General features: G+C 36.2%; 1 protein-coding gene and 1 pseudogene across 3 annotated transcripts in view; both read right to left on the bottom strand.

Moving 5' to 3' along the window:
* Nucleotides 1-25704, bottom strand: part of KIF2A (kinesin family member 2A) — a 70666-nt gene that overhangs the window by 24088 nt on the left and 20874 nt on the right. Inside the window, exons 2-6 of one of the 2 annotated variants that reach the window (XM_082624145.1) lie at nucleotides 11644-11738; nucleotides 11134-11253; nucleotides 3298-3352; nucleotides 2248-2313; nucleotides 1526-1626 (exon numbers count right to left, since the gene is read on the bottom strand). In XM_082624145.1, the coding sequence (XP_082480271.1) occupies nucleotides 1526-1626; nucleotides 2248-2313; nucleotides 3298-3352; nucleotides 11134-11253; nucleotides 11644-11738 (437 nt within the window). Of the gene's footprint in view, nucleotides 1-1525; nucleotides 1627-2190; nucleotides 2314-3297; nucleotides 3353-11133; nucleotides 11254-11643; nucleotides 11739-25704 lie in introns of both variants that reach the window. The other variant, XM_082624144.1, reaches the window with a different exon arrangement.
* On the bottom strand, nucleotides 4087-8574 carry LOC309805540 (poly(A) polymerase alpha-like; annotated as a pseudogene). The gene is made up of 4 exons: nucleotides 7591-8574; nucleotides 7077-7381; nucleotides 6068-6857; nucleotides 4087-5632 (listed from the first exon to the last, which is right to left on the bottom strand). The product of its transcript is annotated as a poly(A) polymerase alpha-like (transcript).

Below are 25704 nucleotides of genomic sequence, written 5' to 3' on the forward strand. Positions count from 1 at the left end.
AGGAATCACTTTTATATTAAAAACACAATTCTGTTAGTCTACATGCATTCTGTTAACTCCAAACAAAATACTCCTTATTAAAACCACCTTTGACCTATTTCAAATATGTTATATGTATACCTTAATTCTCCTAGAAAATTGAGCAAAACAAAAACAGTGCTCATCCTAAACATCAATAAAGAACTCTAGAAAAGCTGAAATTCTTAGAAAAATGCATTTAATCAGATTCTCCTTCCCAATTCCTAATTCAATGTTTCAGCAAAGTAGAACTATGGATTCATTTATGTTCATTTTCTATTATTAATGACTCTCTAAAAAAAACTAAGGCATGGTATAATACAGCCCCAAATCAATAGGACATAGAATTTAAAGGAATCAAAAGCCAAGATAATTTTTGAAATCTTTAAAATTCAAATTACTACATGCTAACTGCAATTTACTATTTTGCTTCAAAACTGAGAAAATTCAGATTAAGATACAAATTGCAACAGTTAACAGCCTCTCCTAGCTATGAGTATAAATTATTAAACATTTTAGGTCAGGTTCTTTTTCCCATAATACTATATGCAGACTTGCTTTGAGTACAACTACATTTCAAAACTGTTAATGTAACATACTTTCAATTAACCTTTTGGGAAATAACACCAACTATGTCAACTGAGAAGCAGAATGTAAAGAAGAGGTCACAAAGAGATGTAAAAATATTATGAAGTACCCATAGGAAACACCAGGTGGCATCTGTACTAAGTATCAGTAGCTACAAGCATTATTCATTTCAAAACCCAACTGGTCATTCTCAGGTCACTTTCAGGTATAAGTTGATTTATTCAGGTTGAATATTATACTGATTCCACAATTCCACAACACAACATCTTTATGATTAAGGGCATTTGAACATACTCCTAAATAAGGAGACAATCCTGGTATTTTATTATAGGAAACAAGTTCTGAGAATATAATAGATACAAGCACAATGGAGGAATTATTTGTACAATAGCAGAATTCCTAATATGTGAAGAGCTGTAGAGAGATAAAAGACGAGTCTTCTACGCAAGTTTTCCATTGCTAGTAAAGTTTTGCTACTATCTAAAGGAAATGTGAGAAGAGGGGCACATCAGAGATACTCTCAACATCTAGTATAAATCAACACACAACGAATTTCCACCCTTTCATTGTGATATGCTGAACTTATTAACTATGGAAAAACAATAAAATGGATAGTATAACCATATACCTTAACTTGATGTTTTTCTGAATGTATTTTTAGTCCTTTTTAAAAAGTCAAAATCCTATTATTCTCGATGTTATACATCCATTAGAATTCTGTAACACAATGGCTTACTATTCAAAATGGAACAATAACTTATTTCCCCAAGAGTTTATATTATTCCTCAATATCAATTTAAGGAACTATACTGAAATCTTTAAATGAATGCCTCAATTATTTTTTCATAAGCCAATCACTTTCACTGACACAGTCTAATATTTGGTTGGTGCATAAACAAAATATGTTTCTGTTACAAACCTGGGCTCTTTTTTCTCTAAGTTCTTGCTGTTGTAGTCTCCTTTTTTCCCGTTTTTCTTGCAATTTCTCTACTTCTTTCACACAATTAGATTTTCTACGTGCTGGAAGAAACAGATGAGCTGTAGAAGCCTAGTTTTCTTTTTAGAGTACCATACTTATACACAAAAATTTTATGTATGAAATTTTACCACACACACCAAAAAAAGGTACACAGTGACAAAACATGCCTATGACAAATATGTGAACTTTACTTATGAGCTGTTTTAACAAAGCTAGGAACAGGACAATATACAAATAAGAGTCATGAAAAATGACTCTAACATACGGATACATGTCATCTCTTGGTTTAGAATCAAAGATCTTTGAATTGGAAAGGATCAAGAAGCATAAGAATTTCTTTTATAACATCTGTCAAAATTATCTGGCCATAATTTTAAATTCAAAGCAACTGAAACATTGTTACAGTTTTATATTTATAAATTGTTTCCTCCAAAATATACATTAAAAACCCAATTAACAGACTAAACTAACAACAACAAAAAATTTCCACAATGGTAAAAATAAAATCTGCAATTAAGTTTGTAATTTGGGGACTTATAAAGTTGACCAAGAGAAAATACATGTATGCCTAAAATGACTGAATCCTTGATACATGATTTACATACAAGGGGGTCCAAATTCCTTTTTTGCAGCTTGAACTGGAGATATATCTGAAACACTACCATTCTGTTGTGCAGAGGAAGACTGTTCAGGAAGTTGACTAGGCCGCGCACGTGCAGAACCAATCACTGAAAGTGAAACAAAATTTTAAAATATACGTAATAATCAATTCTGTTCAATAAACAAAACTCAATCTGAATAATTTATAAAAACCAAAGCCAAGCTTGATTTTAAATAATAATTTTTTTTAAATGTGCAAAATACAGATTTTATACGCATTCTCATTTTGAAAAACTTACACAATTCAGAAATACAGCAAGTAAAAACGTAAAAGTCCTTCAACCCTCCTTTTGTTCTAAATCCTACTCTTTGCTTGTCAAATATGCAAATCCTCAACAGAGAATTTCCCACTGTGGATGTTACAAAAGTGGAAAAAGCAATATTAAGTTAAATATAAATATCACATTTTACAAAGAAATATAAATTTTCACAAGACTCAAAGAATAGTGCTGAAAGTGCAGGACTTTCCCTCTACCTCCAATCTTTCCTCTAATACCTACACCTGTCCTGCCTCACCATCCATACATACAGAGGAAACATCACTATGAGAAAGGACCATTCTGAACTGCTGAACAGTAGAAAAGAAATTAACTGTGCTTTGTATCACCTAGATGAAAACATATGAGAGACTTGAAATTAACTGCAATTGATACCTGTTCGACTTGTCTTCAAAGTTACCCATGACACTTTTTGAAAGTTTGTTAGCCAGAAAATAATGTAAAAATGTCACAATGATTAAATTTACCCTTGTGAAATCAATTAACTGACTACTTCCCCATTCCTTTCTTTCTCATAATACTCTCCTCAAATCTGAAAAATTATTGGGTAAATAAGATGCCTCAAAATAGCATATATCATGGAGTTTCACATTCATCACATACCTTTATAAATCATTTTTTTATGTCACTGACATTATTGTGTTGGGAAATCAAGATGATATCAATCTTAAAATTAGCCATGTAAAGTTTAAATGAATAATAACGTCAAGGGTAATATTTACTTTTGATTTACCTTGTCAGGGCAATAGGCAAAATTAATAGGTAAGTTTTTACCTCTATTATCTCTTGGAGGAGGATCATTCTTAATAGAAGCCACAGTCCGTCGATTCTATAAAAGAGAAAATGTTCATTTTACTTTCTCTCTTTACTCCTCATATATATGTCTATCATAATCAGCTTCCTTTATTTTTATTTATTTATTTATTTTTTTGCTGTGTTTTTTTTAATTGTGGTTTCAATGGAGAAATACATCATCTGCTCACAAAATAGCTCTTGAAAAATACAAGGAGTACAGATACTATAAAACAAAGCAAATTCCAGTCATGAGACACTACGTACATCATGCGAAACCAACAGTCTGATCTCCAAGTTATGAAAACTAGAATTAAAAAGTCATTACACAGAAAAGGTCCAAGTTCCCAGCTTGGCAAAAACTTGGGTGCAGTTACATGAAATGTTTAATAAACTGAATTCTTTTTCCCCAATGTGTAAACAAAATGACAAGACTAAATCTGTACCTGGCAATTTCAATCTAACTCTGAAGCTACACAGAACACACAGACACCTTGTAGACTTCACCTGTTAGTCTGACCATCTTTTCTTCTTAGGTGGTAGGAGGAAGGGCAAGGTGACTGTGCAGAGCAAAGATGTGGGACGTAGAAGTACTGTACACTAGACATTACAAAGTATGGTGAAAAGAAAGCCTCAATTAATGCATAGTCTAAGGGGGAAAAGACTACACTCCAACTTTGGAAAATTAATTTAGAAGGACAGGGGAAGCGTTTAAGTAATTGCAGTTTAACGTGAAAAATGTACGTGTGATAGAATGGAACACAATGGAGGATTCATAAAACATGCTCATCAGAAAAATCTGTTAGGTTTGCTTTGCCCAGATTAAGAAAGAATAACTAAGCTTATCAACATCTGGCATCCCTCATATTCTGTAAAGATGAATGCTCTGCTGCTTACTTATGTGGAATTATTTATTGATAGGATAAAACAAAATGAAAAAAGGAGTAGAGAGCTGACTAGATGTCAAGTGCTTTTGCTAGAAATGATGTTTAAATGTGTCTACATGTAAAATTTACTGACAAATATTAGTCAACCATTTAAAAATAAAAATGTGTTTAAAATTCTTGGAGAAAATGCCTTTTTGCCCACATGTTTAAAATTGAAAATCAACTTTACTATAGACAGGAGTTTTGTGGAGTGTACAAAATCCTCATATTTAGAGATCAAATGGCTATCCAAGATAGATATCATGTTTCACAGGCATTATTTTTAGTCACCCTAAAATTTCAGCCATGGGACCAAAATTTAGTGTTCTGTGCCATGTGGCCACAGGGTCACTGGTTTCACATCATGGCTTAAGAAAATACTGGCATTTTGTTTTTTATGAAAGAAGTCCTACCTTATGCATACAAGCAAAAAGGGGAAAAGAAAATGAACGGGGAGGGAGCAAAACCTTTGTTTCAAAGACAAGATACTGAAGGCAAAAGAATGTGGAGCTTTAACAAGCTCAAAGAAAAATATTCGCTGGCTGATCACTGATTTGGATGCATTCTAAACAATTCTATAAATAAAACCAATATAGCATTTCTTAATCATGACCCCATCAAAATGAAGTATCTCCTAATTATTCTTTCAATGTCAAATATATACCCTAGAGTTGACATTTCATTTTTAAAGGTTACAGCTACCTCATAGGGACTGAACTAGATGTACTCTTATCCTTTCTCTGAAGTACAACAGTACACCACTGCACAATGGCATCCAGTTTGAAAACTAATGGTAAAGGAAATTCTTCAGGAAAAAATGAAAATCTATCAAGCTGAAAATCTAAAATTAGTTCTACTTTCTAATTAAAAAAATACATAAAAGTGCATCATCAGAATAAGGAATTCTTATGCCAGCTTGTACTGCAAATTTTCCAAACAATGCAGCAAACATAAACCCAGTCCACATGTCAATTATGAATACAAATACAGCTTGAGGGGTTTTTTGGCAGTAATTTTTTGAAATAGTTAATGCAACTGTTGCTAACACAATAATCACAGTACTCCTGGCTTCACATACTAACCTGGACTTCCGATCAAGTGCTGATTAGCCCAGTAAGGGAGGTCACAAAAAAAACCTAAATCCATTTTCAGTCATGTCTAGTCTTGTACCCTCCATTCTCCTTTTTTAGCATTTGAAGACAACAGGTTGAGTTGGCAGATATTGTTTATGGACCCCTGAGGTTGTTTTTACCAATTCAATCTCAGTTTTATTGAATTCCTGATAACAGGAATAGGATTTGCAGGGAGAGCAGGGCTATCAGAAAGGTCTGTACTGGATGTTTTCTGAGAGGCCAACAGAGAAGCCGCTGTCTGAATGGTTTCCTTTTTTTCTTTTCTTTTTTTTAAATAAATTTATTTTATATTTTTGGTTGCATTGCGTCTTTGTTGCTGCGCACAGGCTTTCTCTAGTTGCAGTGAGCGGGGGCTACTCTTCATTGTGGTGCGTGGGCTTCTCATTGCGGGGGCTTCTTTTGTTGCGGGGCACAGGCTGTAGGTGCACAGGCTTTAATAGTTGTGGCTCGTGGGCTCTAGAGTGCAGGCTCAGTAGTTGTGGCGCACGGGCTTAGTTGCTCCGCGCATGTGGGATCTTCCCAGACCAGGGCTCGAATCGGTGTCCCCTGCATTGGCAGGGAGATTCTTAACCACTGCGCCACCAGGGAAGCCCAATCTGAATGATTTCTGATTGAGTTGTACTTGTCTCTGTATCAAGTTCTTCCTTTGTCTCTGTTTTATCATATCCACTCAAAGCAAGGCAGCATCTTCACTTGTCTCATCCTCTTCTGTTTTGGTTTTCTTGGGACTCTCTTCTTTATGAGGTGAGAATGTCCTCTTGGCTCCTACTATAGGATTAGGTGTTTTTGTTGCTGCATTTCCTGAAGGTCTTGGTGGTGGGTTTACCAGACGTGTTGAAGAAACAACTCTGGAGACCGTAGGCTTTGGTGGTGATGAACTGGCTGGTTGTGTGGCAGTCTGAGGAATGTTTTCACTCGATGTACCCCCTGAGCTTTCACTGGAATTTACCTGTGGCACAGAAACTTCAGTAGCCTGTATGTTGGTCACAGGTGCTGCTATTACAGCTGGAGCAGGACTGTTTCTGCCCTGAGAAATGCTAGAACTGTTCAATGGACTGGTCTTCATAGCACTGGTAGGTGAAGACACAGGCATGCTGTTATCACTGTCCATAGACAAGTCGAGGCTGCTGTCATTCAGAGGTGTCAACCTGACACCTTTTGTTGAACACTTTTTCTTTTTCTGAAGCACATGATTAGGCAGTAGTTGATGGAGTTGCTTTCTTCTTGCATGCATTGCAGCAATTTTCACGTCCACCTCAAACATCTTGCTGTTTATTGCTTGCCTATAAAGACTGAATGTCGTAGGTGAGACCAACACTGAGACTTTCAGAGTTTTCTGTTTTTTTAAACACTAACCCAATCACCCACATCATGCAAAATTCTTGTCAGGATTTTCTTTGGGTGCTGGAAGTGACTGGGGATTCACATGAGCCAGTGTAATAAATTCATTCTTCTCCAAACTTCCAACCAGGATTCGGATTTTTTTCTTTTTTTTTGCGGTACACGGGCCTCTCACTGTTGTGGCCTCTCCCGTTGCGGAGCACAGGCTCTGGACGCGCAGGCTCAGCGGCCATGGCTCACGGGCCTAGCCGCTCCGCGGCATGTGGGATCTTCCCGGACCGGGGCATGAACCCATGTCCCCTGTATCGGCAGGCGGACTCTCAACCACTGCGCCACCAGGGAAGCCCAGGATTCGGATTTTTGATTCCACCAAGCCCACCCATTTTAGGCGTTGTTTTTCAGTTGGTGCACTTGCTAAAGTACAATATAATGCTTGTTCTTTTGAAAGAAGTTGGCGCTTCAAAAAGTTTGGACCACTCTGCCTTACTCAGCAAAATTTCATCTGTGATAGCAAGACCTTGTTTAAATTCCTCAACCATGACCATCCGTGTTGAAACGGACACATTGTACATGGAGTTCTGTTGTGGGTATGGTGGTGTAATTATAGGCATAAGATGGTACCTATCACTGGGGTTTACCCTTGGGTCCCACACAGGCAAATTAAGACTGCATTCTTTTTTTTTTTTTTTTTTTTGTGGTACACGGGCCTCTCACTGTTGTGGCCTCTCCCGTTGCGGAGGACAGGCTCCGGACACGCAGGCTCAGCGGCCATGGCTCACGGGCCCAGCCGCTCCGCAGTATGTGGGATCCTCCTGGACCAGGGCACGAACCCGCATCCCCTGCATCAGCAGGCGGACTCTCAACCACTACGCCACCAGGGAAGCCCAAGACTGCATTCTTCAGGCTGTTTCAATAGGACTGGATTTGGCCATTCCCATTTAGAAAATACCAAGAAAAATTTATGTACAAGAGTTGATGCTATTGCATTTGGATAGAGCTGGCAAGTTCTTCCTACTAGCATAGCCCAGGAAACACCACCGAGGAAACCTAATATATTGGAATAGATGTTGTGGCGTTTGGCCCACAGTTTGATAGCTCTCAGGGTTAACCTGAAGTTGTCAATGTTTGGTACTAGATGTAAAATTTCATCGGTTACCCTGCAACCGTTAAGACTTCCTATGCATCTTATATCTAAATTTTTAAGCAGACTGTCATCTCTTAAGTCCAAGTCTTCTGGAACAGTGCTAATCTTGCAAACAAAATATCAATCTCTATCCCATCAAAACACAGTTTGATAACTGGTACAAGTGCCTCTTCAACAGCTCTTAAATCTTGTACTTCTTCCTGTCATTTCAACTTATAGAATGAGGCGAAAAAGTCACTTCGATCAACATGTCTTGGTGCAACACACAACGCATCAATATTGGCACCTTCTGTATGTACTCCCAATCTATAAGACCCAAATGTAAAAATTTTTCCACCAACCTTTTCAACTACAGATCGTGGAAGAGTCTTGTTTTCACTGATTTCTCATATCCACTCTTTTACCAGGTTATTTAATTTTCCCAAAATTAAAGTCCTCTTCCTCTTCAAAAAGAAAGTTCCTCTTCCTCTTCAAAAACGCTAGAGGGCTTCAGAGTCTCAAACAGTTTCTGTGTAAGTAGGGAGGCAGTCTCCTTGGGGGCTGCTAAGCTGATGGGAGAGGTAATGCCACAGTGCTTCTGTGGCGGCTGTGTTTGCAGTGATCCCTGCGTTGTAACTGGAAATGGCATCGTCTCCTGCACTGGCACCGCCCAGTCACTCCCCCCCACACACCCCCTGAAACTGCTGCCATCCTGGGCAAGATCCACTGAGGCGGGGTGGGGGGGTGGGGGGATGTTTAAGCGCTTCTCCTCCTTCCCCTTCGTCCTAACATGGCCTCAGCTTCCTTTAATTAAACATAAGTGGGTAGACATACAATAATATAAAACTAAATGAAAAAAGGGAAAAAATAAATGATGAAAAACTAAAATTATCTTCTGATAAACTACCACTAATGCCATCAATATTCAAGTTTTTTTTTATATTAGTATCCCGCCACTGCCCCAAAATATTCAGGAATGAAAACGAGCCAGGCATTGTTCTAAGGGCCTTATATGTATTAATCCATTTAATCTTCACAACAACCCTGTGACATCATTATTATTGCTATTCTGGTTTCACAGATGAGGAAAGTGAAGCAAAGAAGGATTAAGTAATTTCGTTAAAGTGTGTGCTTTTTAATTATCATGCTATCCTGCCAAAATTATGTAATACATTTCATCTTTGGATGTCAGGGGTAAATAACAAAATACTAGTTTTAGACAACTTACAGCCCATTGTTAAACTGAAACATCAAAATACTATGAAATGCACACTGTCGGTTTTTACTAAAAGGTTTCATTAGACTTTCAAAGACTTCAACACTGCATAGATAGGGCAGCAAGTTTTTGGTCCTATTATTTATTTACCAAGACTTTATTTTATTCACCTAAAAAAAAGATATCAAATAATGCAGTGGGTCTCAATGCAAACTGCACATTCAAATCAGATAGGTACTGTTAAAAGGATATTGATGCTAGGGCCACCCTTTTTTTTTTTTTAATCTATCTATCTATCTATTTTATGGCTGCACTGGGTCTTCATTGCTGTGCACAAGCAGGCTTTCTCTAGTTGCAGAGAGTGGGGGCTACTCTTCGCTGCCATGCATGGGCTTCTCATTGTGGTGGCTTCTCTTGTTGTACAGCATAGGCTCTAGCAACACGGGCTTCAGTAGTTGTGGCACATGGGCTCAGTAGTTGTGGCTCATGGGCTCTAGAGCGTAGGCTCAGTGTTGTGGCGCACAGGCTTAGCTGCTCCGTGGCATGTGGGATCTTCCTGGACCAGGGCTTGAACCCGTGTCCCCTGCATTGGCAGGTGGATTCTTAACCACTGAGCCATCAGGGAAATCCCAGGGCCACCCTTTAGATAAAATAAAACTGAATCTCTGCGAGTGGTTCTAGGAATCAATATATTCTAAAAAATTTCCAGGTGATTCTAATGCACACCAAAGGTTGCTAATGACATTCCAAGAAGGATAAACTATGAAGATCCTTCAAGGTTGTGAAGCCAAGTATGAAAAACAGTCCACTAACAAGGGGTAACTAACTAATGGCCTGTAAGCAGTGACTCTCAATATGTTGAATTTATATAAATTGAAAATTTGTCTTATGGTCATATGCATGGTTTAAAAAGCACAATGTTTTGTTGATATTGTTGAGTTTCTATCGTATTATATGTGGATGCTTATGTATGTCTTCCCTGCAAAATAGTGAGTTCCTATAGGGCTAAAGTCATGTCATATTTTGTAGAAGATAAAATCAACAATATAGTAAGAATTTTTGATTAATTTATTTTATTTATTTTTGGCTGCACTGGGTCTTCATTGTTGCATCCGGGCTTTCTGTAGTTGCAGCAAGTGGGGGTTACTCTTCATTGTGGTGCGTGGGCTTTTCATCGCGGTGGCTTCTCTTGTTTCAGAGCACAGGCTCTAGGCGCACGGGCTTCAGTAGTGGCATGTGGGCTCAGTAGTTGTGGCTCTCGGGCTCTAGAGCACAAGCTCAGTAGTTGTGGCGCAAGGGCTTAGTTGCCCCACACCATGTGGGATCTTCGCAGACCAGGGCTTGAACCCATGTCCCCTGCATTGGCAAGCAAATTCTTAACCACTGCACCACCAGGGAAGTCCATGTAGTAAGAATTTTGAACACAAAGAATTGCAGATTTAACAACTGTGAGCGACTATCTGATTTAAAGAGTTGTATTCTGATACAAAGTTTTAACACAGAGACATTTCAATAGAGAGGAAGAGGAATTATCTTTTAAAATAATAAAAATCACGTGTCTTTTATTTTTGTGAAGATAAAACTGTTAAGGGGCATAGCATGGTTTTAAAATTTATAAATAAATTATTCTTCAGAGATAATACAGGAATAGTTACACTACAATCTGTCATTTCCCATTTTTTTAAATAAATGTAAATAGCAGAATTACTATTTCAAAAGACTACTAAAATGGGAATTTATTATGAATAAGAAACTCATTTTTTTTTATCAAAGTCGTATGTATTCACTCAACAAATACTAGCAAGCAAATGGTTTTGACCCATGTCTCCTAAGAAACAATTAGTCTTTAGAAAAATCCTAATCAGGCATGGAATTTCTAGGATCTTACCTAATGATCGTCATAATTGTGAATTAGACAACTGTTCGATCCTTGAAAGTATGTGTGTACATACACGCATGTAGATGGCAGAAAGAATTAAGGTTTTTCTAAAAAAGCAAACAAATACTTAAACATACTCTTCACAGTCCCATTTCAAACCAGAATACACACACACCCTGCTCTGAGTTTGCATCACTAACCTTTACAATTTTGTTTACTTTGGCTGAGGATGCTGGAGGTGGGGGTGTCTCTGGACTGGGCTCAATTTCTTCATCTGGTACAAGGTCAGGGTTAAGTGAAAAGATGCTCTCCAGGTCAATCTGTTTGATAAAATGCATATATTTTGACAGTGAATTTGGACAATTAACCTTTCATTTTCAAATAAATTTATACACAGAGAATAAATGTTAAACAATTTCAGCCTAAGGAACATTATTACCTTGAAAATTAAATTATCTAGAATTATAACCCACATATATTTAAAAGAATCTCTCTTAAGGTAGTACTTTGTGGTCTTGATTATATGTCCTATCACATAAGATATGCAGGAGGAATCTACCTTTCTTTCAGTGAAATTTTTTAATCACTTGAAAGTTTTTCAAGAATGATAAAGGATACATGCACTATATTAAACTATACAGTTTTGTTTTGTTTCATATTCAGAATCTTGATTATAAGACTAGAAATAAAGTTCAACCCAGTGATCATACCTCTTTGCCTTTTGTATCTCCATTTTCTATCCATTCAACAGTTACACTTTCATTATCTTCATTTAAAGATGTTACCATTGCTTGATGTATTCGGCCTAAGTGAGAATAAAATATACACTTTTAAAATGCCACAAATTATGGTATTCCTAAACACTATCAAAAACAATTTTATAATTTACAAACTTACAAAACTATGATACTACTTTCCTTACAAGGGATTTCCACAGATTCTCAGGATTAGGGAATGAACTTTATCTATGGGACCATAAATCAATTTGCCAATTGTCAAGACCAGGAACTCACTACGAGCCAACAGTGATTCTGAAGAACACAGAACAAAAATTAATGAAGCAATTTTTAATACTATATAGATATAAATACTTTTAACTTAAATTTCACTATCATATACTGTACAATTGATCAAATTGTTTTAAAATTATTAAGAAAAGGAATCTGAGTCCAAAAAGTTTGGGAAATACTAATCAAAAATGTTCTCTAAATCCATTCCTCTCCTTACTTTCTTTGACGACTCCAGTATTTACCATCTATACAGAGAAGACATTATATATTATGTATTAAACTTGTTTTCTCTCTCCTAATAGACTGTGGATCTTACCTGTTAATAACTATAGATCTAAATATTTTACATTTTTACATAATATTCCATTATGTTTATCACAACTTATTTAATACCTATTGATGGTCAGTTAGGTTTGTGCAACTTTTTTTTCTATTATAAACATTGCAAAAAATACTATTGCACGTGTTGTCATGCACTTGCCATTGCACAGATCAACAGATATATATATAGATAGATAGATAGATATAGATATAGATATATACACACACAGGAGTATGAGTACTGCGTGTGTATGTGTGTGTGTATTTTTTTCACTTATTTCATCTGTTTTCATCTTACCCACCCATTTGATTATTAGTCAAGTAAGGATAGGAACTACTTGTTATATACCTGCATCTTCAATATTATCTAATAAAATGCTGAACATATGGAATTTTCATATGTATTTCCTAAATGAAATCTTTGAGGCATCTATAATTTATCTTAGAATAATTTACAGCTCTTTAAAATCTTTTTAAAATCCAGATATATAGTATATAAAACAATGTTACTGTAATAACAAGGCATACAGTATCTTTAAAGAAAATATGAATACTAATAATTTTATAAGTATTACTGTCTATGTATGAAGTTACTGTCAATATTTTTTCTATATGGGCTCATATAAAAATTTGAAGAAATAAATAAATATAATCTTGTTAAAAATTCAAACTTTGAAGATTTAAGTACATACTCTCAGCTTTAATACTGCTGCTTTTTTATGTTTTTTGTTTGTTTTTTTATAAATTTTATTTATTTATTTATTTATTTTTGGTTGAGTTGGATCTTCGTTGCTGCACGTGGGCTTTCTCTAGTTGCGATGAGCGGGGACTACTCTTCGTTGCGGTGCACGGGCTTCTCGCTGCAGTGGCTTCTCTTGTTGTGGAGCACGGGCTCTAGGCGTGCGGGCTTCAGTAGTTGTGATGCATGGGCTCAGTAGTTGTGGCTCGTGGGCTCTAGAGCGCAGGCTCAGCAGTTGTGGTGCTTGGGCTTAGTTGCTCTGCAGCATGTGGGATCTTCCCAGACCAGGGATCGAACCCATGTCCCCTGCGTTGGCAGGCAGATTCTTAACCACAGTGCCACCAGGGAAGCCCTGGTGCTTTTTTAAAAGCTAAAATATGTACTGGCAATCTTTCCATGACAGATCAACATTAATTTTAACAACTTCATAGCATTCCATAAAAGGAATGCATCATAATTTATGCCTTTACTAGAAGTAATTTAAATTGTTTCCAATTGTTTGCCATTACACGATGCTGCACTGAGTATATGTACATAGGTGTGACTGTTTTCATAAATAAAATTTCTAGAAGCAGACTGGGTTAAGGAGGTTGAAATTTTGATAGATATTTGAAAATTGCTCTCCATTTATATTCCCACCAACAATGGGATCTATTCCTCTATACCCTATCAACACTGAGCATCATCAATTTAAAATACTTTTACCAATATGATAGACTAGATCTTTCTTTAAGCTACTACTTTGTGAGCACATATATGTCAGAGACTGGCTCATTTAATCTACATTGGTTCATTCAACATAACAAACATAACTATTAAGTAGCTACCTCCCTTTTTAAAATGAAGAAACTGAAGCTCATGGTTATACAGCTAATAACTAACACGGATTTGAACCTCAGTCAGATGCAAAAGCACTTGCTACTATCACTATGCTTGTCTTCTCTCCTAAATCAAGCTGATGAGGAAGAAGCCTGTGTGGCTTAAATTCCAAATACCCCTGTAAAAATTCATAAACCGTAGCATAGACTCTCAACCCTCACTGTGCACCAGAAACTCCTAGGGAGATTTTTTACAAAATAAAATGATGATGCCCGAGTTTTACCCCCAGATACTGTCATTTCTTACCAGTTCCACGGAAATCACCTTGTTGTAAGCCACCAAGGCCTTGATCTTGGATTACTGCAATTCTCTCCCAACTACTCTCTCTCTTCTACCAGATTTGCCCTACTGCCTGTTCTCCATAGAACAGCCTAAACATTCCTGGTAATAACTAAGTCAGATTATTCCTTTGCTCAAAACTTTCCAGTGGCTCCCCATCTCACACAGAGTAAAAGCCAAAGTCCTTCCAAAGGCCTTTTAATGTCATATAACAAAGACCTACATGATCTGACCCCCCATTACCTCTGTGACCTCGTTCATCCCTGACTATGGTAATTCCCCAGTTTTACTGACTGATCCCTATCTCACACAGTATTCTCCCTCCCTCCAAAAAAGTTCTAAGTGGGTCAAGGACTAAAATGTGAAAGACAAATGTAAAAGCAACTGAGTAACTCGCGGTGCCATTTACTCAGATTAAGTGTACATTAGAGGAGAAGCAAGTGTCGGGGGTGGGGAAACGATGAGCTGGAAAAGACTGACAGGATTCAAGGAAGAGGATTAAAAAAAGGGAAATCAGATAATGCTCACTGAAATTTGATTTGGACAGAAATCAGGTAAATAACCAGTACAAATAGTATATGTCAGTTGGGTCCTCTGGGAAACAGATGTTGAGACAGCTATGAGGACAAGAGGTTTATTGTGAAAGATAAAAGGAGAAGGAAACAGGACTGGTCATGGAAAACTTTCAGACCATGATGCCTATCTGAAACCTCTGAAAGAAAGGGGACATAAAGCAGGATTGAGCAAAGAAAGCCTCAGACCTTGATGCGGATCTGACAGTCTTGGCCAACCCATCAGGGAGCTCCGGAGCAAAGACTGACCGTTAGAGGAGTGCCACACTGGGCCTAGTACTCACACCATGCTCAGTCACTAGCTGGAGGTTTCCTAGGAAACACAAGGCCTCAGCTCAAAAACTATGGAGCCTTGAAGATATTAACAGCTGAGGCTGTCAGCTAAATGTACTCCCTGAAGCTGAAGAAGTTCTTTTTCAAAGGGAGATCCAAGCAGTGTATCTATGATTGCCACAGGATGTGAACAAGAGAAAGATTGAGTTTAACTGGTAATGGAAGCGGACAGTAGACCCCAGAGAGCCATGAGCTGCCCTGCTATCCAGCATCACAATCTAAGAGGAGCTACCACTGCTTGCATCAAGCCACTAATTTACCACCATCTCCATAACACGAGTAGTGAGGCTGAGACCCAGCAGCCACTCCTCCCCCACCCCACCACCCCTGGCAGCCACACAACAGTAACACCCACTAGTGGGGACATGAAGATTATTGCTACAAAGGTTTTGGGATTTCATCAATAGGAAATGACCCCAAAGAAGATGCATTTGAACACTGGACTACCATAAAGAATAACTTCCAGTAGGGAATGGAGAGGCTGTGGTTGAGGTTGTTGAAGAAGAGTACAGATAGAGGTCTCCATGCAATTCCCAACAGAACTACCACAATAATGAGAATAGAGAAAAGCACATGCATGTTTCAAAAGGCAAGACCAACACCACCATTCTTACTGGTAAGCATCTAACACAATAGTCCAACATTCCTAAGGAGGGAGAAGTGACTTAGTGTACTGATAACTAAGTGTGTGAGGAGAGGCAGACCAGTGGGACAATGTCTGTATTAGGATCACAGATTACGATTTCACAGGGACTTTAATCTTGAAAGACAGCCTTAGAGAGATCAGCAAGGAAAAGGATAAAGAAAATCACAGAGATAACACCCAGTATCAGCAGTCCTCTCAACAATGGTACCTCCACAACTTCCATTACTAATGCAAACACCCAGAAAGCCTTAAGCCACAAGTTGGGAGAGTCAAAAGCAGCTGATCCACCAGTTAAGATGAAGCTCTAGACATGTAGTAGGGCAGGACTGAGAAAATGTTGGCTTATCTCTACCATAGTCCAGTTTACTCAACCAACAAGAAATGAGTGTGTTGTTTATGGTTTCCTTTGCTGTGCAAAAGCTTTTAAGTTTCATTAGATCCCATTTGTTTATTTTTGTTTTTATTTCCATTTCTCTAGGAGGTGGGTCCAAAAGGATCTTGCTGTGATTTATGTCATAGAGTGTTCTGCCTATGTTTTCCTCTAAGAGTTTGATAGTGTCTGGCCTTACATTTAGGTCTCTAATCCATTTTGAGTTTATTTTTGTGTATGGTGTTAGGGAGTGTTCTAATTTCATATTTTTACATGTACCTGTCCAGTTTTCCCAGCACCACTTATTGAAGAGGCTGTCTTTTCTCCACTGTATATTCTTGCCTCCTTTATCAAAGATAAGGTGACCATATGTGCGTGGGTGTAACTCTGGGCTTCTATCCTGTTCCATTGATCTATATTTCTGTTTTTGTGCCAGTACCATACTGTCTTGATTACTGTAGCTTTGTAGTATAGTCTGAAGTCAGGGACTCTGATTCCTCCAGCTCCATTTTTCGTTCTCAAGATGGCTTTTGCTATTCGGGGTCTTTTGTGTTTCCATACAAATTGTGAAATTGAGGTGGATGGACCTAGAGTCTGTCACACAGAGTGAAGTAAGTCAGAAAGAGAAAAACAAATACCATATGCTAACACATATATATAGAATCTAAGGGAAAAAAAAGGTCATGAGGTACCTAGGAGTAAGATGGGAATAAAGACACAGACCTACTAGAGCATGGACCTGAGGATATGGGGAGAGGGAAGGGTAAGCTGTGACAAAGTGAGAGAGTGGCATGGACATATATACACTACCAAACGTAAAATAGATAGCTAGTGGGAAGCAGCCTCATAGCACAGGGAGATCAGCTAGGTGGTTTGTGACCACCTAGAGGGGTGGGATAGGGAGGGTGGGAGGGAGGGAGACGCAAGAGGGAAGAGATATGGGAACATATGTATATGTATAACTGATTCACTTTGTTATAAAGCAGAAACTAACACACCACTGTAAAACAATTATACTCCAATAAAGATGTTAAAAAAAAAAAAGAAATGAGTGTGAAATTCCAGCAATAAGAAATGAATAAAAAGACTGGATCTGAATGAATAAATGAAGTGTTAAGTGTTTGCTTTTTGCCAGTGGATCAGGTAACTAGAAATATCTGGAGTACCTATGCAGCATTGGGGGCTTTATTATTTTTACCGAATGATGTCTCTGAAAAAAAATTTCTAAGACTGAATTTTCCCAATATGCCTTTAAAGGTTTTTGTTTGTTTTATATATGGTTCAGCTGAGATACTCAAATATCTCATTTTTAATTGTAGTAAAAATTTACAATTTGATTTTTTCAAAAGTCAAATGGTAATCACCTGTTAACAAAGATGTTAAATAATAAAATAAAAAGAGGGACAGATATGAGATTTTTCAAAGGAAAAAAATCATTATGATTTAGTGATAAACAATATACAGGTATCATAGGAAAATTCTGAGCCTGGATGACTGGGAAAATGATGCTACTAGTGGTGGAACAATGACATACTTTCTCCTGAGTCTATGTTGTTAATTACAATCATGCACTGGTGTTATTAAGACAACTACAGATACAGAATTACAAGCTCACTGTTAGAAATATCTTTCCCTAGAACCTGTGACAATCTTCCCATGTGGCCCTCCAAATACCATCCTATTTCTCTTATTTGAGAAAATTCTTATACTCCATCCTAATTTGTTGTCCTTTGACTCTGATTCCCCATCGACTTTATTGTAAGTTATATCATACACACATCTACACTTTAAAAAACAACAGAGCCAACACCTGTGTATCCACCATGAGCCAGGTTAAGAAACAATACCTTTGAAACCCTGTATGTCCCCCTCCCTAAGTGAACCTCCCTCTCCCTCTCCTTTTCCCCTCCAACAGAAGTAACCAATACCCTGATAGTTGAGATAATCATACTGTGGCTTTTCTCTACACTTTTTTCATTTATAAATGTAACACATACAAAAATTTAAAGTTTGCCTATTTTTAAACTGTACATAAATAGACACTACTTGTAAGACCTCTTTCTTTCGGACAACACTATCTTTCTGAGATTCACTTATGTTGCTGTTCACTCATTTATGTTTACTCATTTATGTTCACTCATTTTCACTACATATGAATATGCCAAAATTTATCTATTCTACTGTTGATGGACATCTGTTTTTATGTTTTTGCTGTTAGGAACAATGGTGCTGTAGGCATTCCTATACATGTGTACTGATAGAAACACACAAGTATTTCTGGAATATACAATGAGAAGAAATACAGAGTAGGAACATCTATAACTTTTCTAGTTAGCGTTATGATGTCTCCTATAGTAACTGTAACTGCAAAGTTTTGCAGTCCAACTAGCAATTACTTCACATTCACAATAATACTTAGTATCTGTCAGATTTAATATATCATATGTGGTTCTAATTTCTCTGACTAAATGAGGTTATGCCTATTTTGAGTTCCTTTGGCCATTTGGGCCTTTCATGTGTTATTTTATTTTATTTTTTTTACTACTTCTCTACAAAAATTCTCTATATATTCTTGCTAATAATCTTCTGTTATATGTTGTACCAAATACTTTCTCCAAAGTTGTGGCTTATCTTTTCAGTTTCTTTATGGTGTCTTCTGATGAATTTGATGAGTTTTTAATTTAAATGTAATCAAATACATATATATATTTCTCAATTATAGCTTTTTATGTCATAATATTCTTCCTGAGACTCAGGTCATTAAGACAGTTTCTTATATTTTCTTCTAAAGTTTTACAGAACTTACTGTATAGCACAGGGAACTGTTCTCAATACTCTGTGTAATGACCTGTATTAGAAAAGAATCTGAAAAAGAGTGGTTATATGTATATGTATAACTGATACACTTTGCTATACAGCAGAAACTAATGCAACATTGTAAATCAACTATAGTCTAATAAAATTTTTTTTAAAAATAAAGTTTTACAAAGCCTTTTATATTCAGGACTGTAACCCACTGTCATTTTCATCTTTGTGTATGGTAACACAATTTCCATTTTTTCCCCATGGAAAACAAATTTTTCCAGCACCACTTCCTGAAAAGCCCTTCCTTCTGCTTATCTGCCCCGCCTTATTGTTCTTTAAGATTTTCTTTGATCTTCTTAGTCTTTTGCAGATCTGTATAAATTTTGGAATCAGCTTGTCAGGTTCCAAAAATAAAATAACAATAAAAAAAACCCACCTGTTAGGATTCTGATTAGAATTGCATTGAATATTTTGTTTTAGATTACATCATTATCAAGAGTAATACTAGCCAGCAGCTTTTCTTTCTCATACCAACCTTATTCTGGAATAGTTGGTATAAAATAAGAATTATTTGAAACTTGAGTGTTTGGTAGACACTGGCTAAAACCATCTTGGCTTAGGGTTTTATTTGTGAGATGATTCAATCTCCTTAATATAGGATTACTGTAGTTTTCTATTCTTTACTGTTTTGATAATTATATTTTTCTAGGAGATTCATATTAAGTTTTCACATTTGGGGCATTAAGTTGTTCATAATTATGTTGAATGCCTGTGGCATCTGTAATGATAATCACTTCTTATTCCTAATTTTTCAACCTTTTTTCCTTGATAAAATCTCACCTGAGATTTGTCAATTTTGTCTTTTCCAAGAACAACACGGGTTTGTTGAGCCCCTTTATTATATGTTATTAAATACTTAATTACTGCATTTAGTCCTTCTTATTTCTTTCTTTCAACTTACTATGGGCATATTTTGCTGGTTCTTAAATTCTTAAGGTGAATGCTTTAGCTCATTCATCTTTATCTTTTTCTTTATAAGCAATTAAAGCTACAAATTTCTCCCCAAGAACAGCTTTAGTAGCATCTTAAACATTTTCATAGGTAGTATTTTTGTCATTGTGCAGTTCAAATTATTTTCTGATTTTCTTTATGATTCTTTGACTCTCGGTATCCTGTTACTGGTTTCTAAAGGTGAGATACATCACCAATCAGAACAGATAAAGCCACAGATAATTGGTATGACTTACCCAGTGCACAGTGGCTGAGTATCACCCCTGTATTTCTACCTTAATGACACTGGACTGCCTCCCTTGGAGGAAAATTTCCTCTCAACTTAGCTCTGGGAAGCAAATCAGCAGGAATTTTTGATCAGCATCTTTAAAGAGGAGCCACAAGTCTTTGTCTTCAAACAGTGAACCTGACTCTGGTTCTTTTTGTTTTTTAGTCCCCCATCATCCTTCAGGAGTCAAATTTTTCAGGAGTCATCCTTCAGGAGTCAAACCTTGCCTGCTCAGCCTCACTCATCCCTCAGTATTTCTGATCCATTTCTGCTCCATGGTGATATCTTGTTCTTGAGCTCACTATTCCTTTTTAAAGGTTTTCTCTTATATGTCTAGGGCAGATGGATGCCAATACATGAACTTTATTATACTATTTTGACCAGAAGTGCCAATTCATCTTTAAGTCCTATTTCATGTTCACAGAAAATGAAAGTGAGATTTGAAAACTGTTAAGTTCACACTATAATATAAAATCAACACTATTATATAAATTAATGATAACTGTTACAGTTTCAAAACTCTATTTTTTAAAACTTAAAAATCTAGAGACAGATTTAAAAGTTTTCAGCTTTACTTCAACCTACTTGTAAAGATAAATTACAGTGCAGAAAATGTCATCTGTTGAGAGTGAAATAAAAAAACAGTTGCAAAGAGTTTTGAGAAATACAGAGAAAACCTGCAGAACATCTCCCCAATCATTTTCCCAGTAGAACACGTCTTGGTTTTTAATACACAAACTTCATAAAAATTATTTCTCAATGTAAGATATTTTGGCCAATGTTTAAATAGGAAAAGATTTATATTTGTCCATGCCAAAACTCAATTCGCATTTTAAACAAGAGTGTGCAAAGAAAAGTTCTGAGTTACATTCCAAATATAACTGATAGATGGTCAGAATCACAATTAAAAAAGCATGCCAAGTATCAAAGTGATACAAAACACAGGCATAATACTCAGTGTCAGCCACTTCCTGAGACCGTGTACTTGTCCTAAATGTATTTCCACAGCCTTTTATATTTATTTCATCCTGTTTTCCCCAGTGTTGAATGAGTCCCAAGATATTTAAGAAAATGTTGAAGGAAAATACTGAGGATGGGGAAAAAGCAATTATAATGGAAGAAAAGATTTTACTGTATATGAAATGGATTTGTTACCCTTATTTTTTGTTTGTTAAACATTACAATATTTTACTTATATGTAGGTGAATTTACAGTGTCTGTTACATTTTTGAAATTGATTAGGAAGTTTGAGTTGATGACTACTGTTTCAATTTTTTCCTATTTAAAATAAAGCCAAACAGATTCCCAGGCAGCATTTTCCACATAAAACATCTGATTTTTAGGAACAGATTCCTGACCTCAGTGGGAGATGAATGTATTGTTTAAAAACAGGATCCTTTTGGTTTCTACTATTGAGAACTAACAGACTTTTACATATAATTAAATCATATGAGAACCACCGTAACTATAAGAAAAAAATCAACAGTCTATATTTGACCATTTTTAACCTAAAAAAATGACAATTTCAGATGGTTAAACCTAAGAGAAATGTAAATTTCACCCCAAATTTAGATGTCAGGATAATTTATAAAAATAATATCTACTAAATCAAATAATGTAAATATATAAAATATTTTGAAATCATAATCTTTATTTCAAAGCCATTTATGTTTAGTTCACTTTAAGAAATATCTTTACATCATTTAAGCCTCAACTTTTCGTTATGGTGAAATCAAAGGGAGAAAGTCCATATCTCAAATTTTAAAAATCTGTTAGTAAATATTAAGACAAGTGATTTTTTAAAAAGAAAAAACCCCACAAATGACTGAACAGAAGAACAAACACCTGAATTCAAGCCACCTTTGCCCCAGTGAACAACAATAACAAATACGTGCATTCTATATTTCAGGACTTTCTAATCTTTAAAATTAAGATGGCTACTTAAGATTGCTATTGGTGCTATTTAACTTGCCATAAAATCTCATCTATTTATTTGGCTGTCTAAAACAACTTTTACATGTTGACAATTGCCTTTGGTCTTTGAAAACAGGATCCTATTATATGTTTCCTAGTTCACAGCTGAATTCACAGCAGCTGTGAGGCTAAGAAATGCCAGCAACCAATTAGGCTGGCATAAACCTTGTCTAGCATATAAAGTATAATTTGGCTCAAATGCAGAAGGCAAGAGCTAAAATAAAGCAGTCAAGAATACTAATGAAATATCATTACAAGTATTTAAAGTCGGAATATTTAAAATGCTAACAAATATATGTACATTATTAAAAGGATATAGTGGTAGAAGGTAAGGAAAAATATGAAAAAGTGACAATCAATTCTTTTCAGACCCATGCTGTTTTTACAGAGGTTGCAGCTGTTTGTGACATACCTAGGATTACAAACTCCATGTTTTTTTTCTATTTCTAATTACCCTAATCATAGAGTTGAGGTATACATAAGCATACATGCAACAAGTCTTCCTAAAAAGTAAACATTATTTTTATCAGTCCCTCTTGAGCTGTTTCCATAAAATTTTCTTTTCATATTTCTAAAATAGTAAGATGCAAATAAAGTTTTCAAAACTGAAACATGAAAGAATAACACAACTAAAATGATTAGTGAAAATAAAACTTGAATTGTGATTGTTTCTAATGGCTATTTACAAACCTTTAGAAGTTAATATCTATTTTTGTTTAAAGTTTGATAAATTTAAAGACACTGACAAAAATCAATGCTTTATAAATATCATTAGCTAAAAATATTAAAAATTTTTACACAAACTTTGGATAAACCAGTAGTCACTGGTCATTCATGTGCACATAGCCATGCAAGGAAAACAAATCTAGATTATATTCTAATAAATTAAATAGTTCTCTAGTATATCTATTCTTTTTTTTTCTTTTCTTTTTTTTCTTTTTTTTTTTGCGGTACACGGGCCTCTCACTGTTGTGGCCTCTCCTGTTGCGGAAAACAGGCTCCGGACACGCAGGCTCAGCGGCCATGGCTCACGGGCCTAGCCGCTCCGCGGCATGTGGGATCTTCCCAGACCGGGGCACGAAGCTGTGTCCCCTGCATCGGCAGGCGGATTCTTATCCACTGCGCCACCAGGGAAGCCCTAGTATATCTATTCTTGATAAAACATTTACTAACCTCAGTTTTCAATCAGAACGCCACTGCATAATTTGAAAGGCTTTTTTTTTTTTACTGGCTTTTTAAAAAACGGTAAGAAAAACTAGTTTTCTCCTCTCTGCAAACAGGGACTAAGAGGAAAAGTATAAACATCCATACTAGGAAGAACAAAAAATTAAATATTACTCTGAATTATAAAATCACACATTCAGAACAAGTGCTTGGCATGATGTTGCTTCCAGAGAGTGAGTAAAATACATATGCTTACTCAAGTCAAAGTAGTTGGTAAATAAATATCTGAAAGAAGCACTTTCTTGCAAGTCAGTTCCTACCAGAAGAGAATCCTGATAAATTTTCTTAAAACACACTAACCTCAAAACTCTTGAAACTTCATATCATGTGATTAAAATCCATCTTAAATAGGCTTCTTATTATTTCTTAAATTTTATATAAAATATTGATTCCAGTAAAATAAATCAACTGTATAGTTACAAGAACCAGTGCCAGTGTAGAATGCAAATTTGAGTGCATCTTTCCAAGTAGAGTCATAGCAAAATGTATTACGTTAATTAACGTTTGTTGTCTAAGGAGGTTTGTTTTAAAACTGTCTTTTAAAACATACAATTCCTTTCTTCAACTTATTAAAAGGATGCTCCTTCAGGAACATGAAGATATTCCAATGGGAAAAAATTGGGAAAAATGGAGATTTCCACAATGCTGCTTTAAAGTAGAATATGACAATCAAAGGATGTTACTACGAGCATTCTTTGGAAAATGAAAAATGTTAAATACACAGTAATATTCATACATTATTTTTTGTCTTGCCAGCTACCTCAAAGCTGTTTATAATTTATTATTTATATTCTCTACAACAGTAAATGTCAATGTTCCTATATGCCACTGACCAATAAATGAGGACAGACAATAGTCTGGTGATTTTTCAGAGATCATTACAGCAGATCCAGTAGAAGTCACACTCCCAAACTCTGATATCCAGGTTTTGTTAGCTAATCTAAGCAGTGATGAAAAGAATCTTTAACGAGGACTATGTAAGCGTCACACCTTCTTCAACAGCTCTGGTGGAACAAGGAGCCATTAGAGAAGGGCACAAATAATGCCTCAGCTGACAGTGGTTAACAGTGCTGTTGCTGTTTAGTAAACCCCTGGGGAATGTGACTTTGCCAAACATAGAGACCTTTTTGTTTTGGTTTATCACATTTAAGATGTTACTGTTTATAACTAAATTTAAAAGTTCTAGCATTTCCTTTCTTACACTTTAAATACAAAGCTGGAATTCTGAAAAATGGGAATGGTACGGCTAAGAATTTTCACGAAGAAAATACAACTTAAAAATGGGACAAACGTCATTAATACTGTAAACAAACTACAAATTTTCAAAGTCTTAACTCGTACGTCCATTGTTTTGAAAAAGGATGTGAAAATTCAATACTGCCCAGTTTCTCTGGGCCGACAGGGAATTTCAGATCTTGTTGGGTTTTTACAGCAATGATTGAACCACACTGCACGCTAACAATTTGGGTAAAATTATCATTTAGAAGGGCCCATCATGCAGCTTTTAAGAAAATTTCCATCCTTATTTACCTACACGGATAATAAAAAAATGTCACAAAGGGGCCATGATCCCATTAAAAAGTATTAAATCACTGTAGTTTCCTGATATTATTATGCATATTTGGGGTTGGGGGAAGAGAGGGTTTAAAAAGTGTCCAGGGCTTCCCTGGTGGCGCAGTGGTTGAGAGTCCGCCTGCCAATGCAGGGGACACGGGTTCGTGCCCCGATCCCGGAAGATCCCACATGCCGCGGAGCGGCTGGGCCCGCGAGCCATGGCCGCGGAGCCTGTGTGTCCGGAGCCTGTGCTCCGCAACGGGAGAGGCCACAGCAGTGAGAGGCCCGCGTACAGCAAAAAAAAAAAAAAAAAAAAAAAGTGTCCAAAACCACTAGTAAAGAAAACATAAAAACTGAATTTCTAAAATCATAAGTTAACTGATTAGGGTTCTAGCTGAATTAGTGAAAATGTAAACAAACAAACCAACCTTAGAAAACAGCACTTAAAAAAACTTCATTAAGTTTATTAACTAAAGTTTAATAACTAAATAAATCTCAATACATTTTAATTAAAAGATCATTCTCCTAGGTGACAGAATATCCAAAATACACCTTTATTCATTTGTTTAACGATAAAAGACTTGCAAAGTTTTATAGTGGTGGTGTTAAAATAACACGTTGCTGACAGTCCAAAGTCTTTTAGGATACATGCTCCCGAAGCAAGAACTAATCCAAAGTTTTGAAGAACTACTTTTCACAGATACCTGCTGCATATATCGAGCAATGCTATCTAATTGCTCTCTGGCTTAAATTCCTATTTACTCAAAAGGGAATTCCATACCAATA

Source organism: Mesoplodon mirus (assembly GCF_964341445.2).
Source record: "Mesoplodon mirus genome assembly, chromosome: 5".
Classification (NCBI taxonomy): domain Eukaryota; kingdom Metazoa; phylum Chordata; class Mammalia; order Artiodactyla; family Ziphiidae; genus Mesoplodon; species Mesoplodon mirus.